Source organism: Nematolebias whitei, chromosome 6 (genome assembly GCF_014905685.2).
Source record: "Nematolebias whitei isolate Nwh7 chromosome 6, NemWhi1, whole genome shotgun sequence".
NCBI classification, from domain to species: domain Eukaryota; kingdom Metazoa; phylum Chordata; class Actinopteri; order Cyprinodontiformes; family Rivulidae; genus Nematolebias; species Nematolebias whitei.
The window spans coordinates 40,428,515-40,429,779 of NC_056503.1; the positions used below are offsets into that span (position 1 = coordinate 40,428,515).

At 37.6% G+C, this 1,265-nt stretch overlaps 1 protein-coding gene across 1 annotated transcript in view; it reads right to left on the minus strand.

The window, feature by feature from the left end:
- postnb (periostin, osteoblast specific factor b) overlaps nucleotides 1-1,265 on the minus strand; it is a 13,060-nt gene that overhangs the window by 10,950 nt on the left and 845 nt on the right. Inside the window, exon 2 of the mRNA XM_037678288.1 lies at nucleotides 1,093-1,191. Within this exon, the coding sequence (XP_037534216.1) occupies nucleotides 1,093-1,191 (99 nt within the window). The remainder of the gene's footprint in view (nucleotides 1-1,092; nucleotides 1,192-1,265) is intronic.

Below are 1,265 nucleotides of genomic sequence, written 5' to 3' on the forward strand. Positions count from 1 at the left end.
ATTATTATTATTATTATTATTATTATTATTATTATTATTATTATTATTATCCATCCATCCATCCATCCATCCATTATCTTTACCCGCTTATTCCATTTTGGGTCACGGGGGTCGCTGGTGCCCATGTCCAGCAATCACTGGGCGAGGGGCGGGGTACACCCTGGACGGGTCGCAAGTCCATCACAGGGACACATAGAGACAAACGAGACAAACAACCATTCACTCTCTCTCACACCTAGGGACAATTTAGAGTTACCAATCAGCCTAACATGCATGTTTTTGGTCTGTGGGAGGAAACTGGAGCACCCGGAGAAAACCCATTCAAGAATATATGATCTGATTTCTGGTCTATTACACTGCAATATTAAAAAAAAATTAAATGGTCTGAGCATGCTGAAATTTGGGACTGAGCTGGAGATCTTTCATCTCCAGCACAAGTTTATATTTGTTGGTTTTATTTACAATGTTATCTTTAGCATAATTGCATTTTGATTGATACTATTAAACAAATGTTACTTCTTTTGGGAAAAAATGGGATGACTCCATTTACCAGGTTTGTAAACTGAGCCCATTTGGCAGGCTGTGCATGACTTAGTCAAGCACGAAGATCAACTTTACTAGAGGTATGAAAGACAAAAAACAACCAGAGAAACCCTTAAAAGTAGACATGGCTTAACTCCTGGAATCATAGAAGAATGAGAGGTTTAAATGATTGAACAGAATGTCTTTCCATTCTTAAATGCATTCAAAATTTTGCAGCCACATCATCTAGAATAAGTGGTTCACCACTGTGGTGTCCCATGACAACCAGGCATCTATTGCCATAAAACCTCTCTTTGGAGTTTATGGGATAGCATACAATTGTTCTCAAGATGACGAGTCAAGAGCTGCTTCCATGAGTGTCGTTTGCATTTTATTTTAATTCAAAGTAACATAGCAGATGTCTGTTGAAGTGGAAACATAGTTTCCATGAAAAATCTCAAAAAGAAGAAAGAGAGGACCAGGGAGCAAAGACTGAAAAAAACATGGTCTGAAACGTTGAAGCCAGTTTTAACTTCTGACTTTATTCACTGAATTTATTCTAAAACTTACGCTTTTTTCCCACAGATCGTCCCATGGTACCAATTACGACAAGTGCTAAAGTATTTCTTCTTTGTCCCCATGACTTGCTGGAGGGCACAGACATTGGGTCTAATGAGATTTGTTAGAGGAAAAAGAACAAAGAATTAATCAGCATTTTTAAAAAAAAAGTCATAATACCTTTA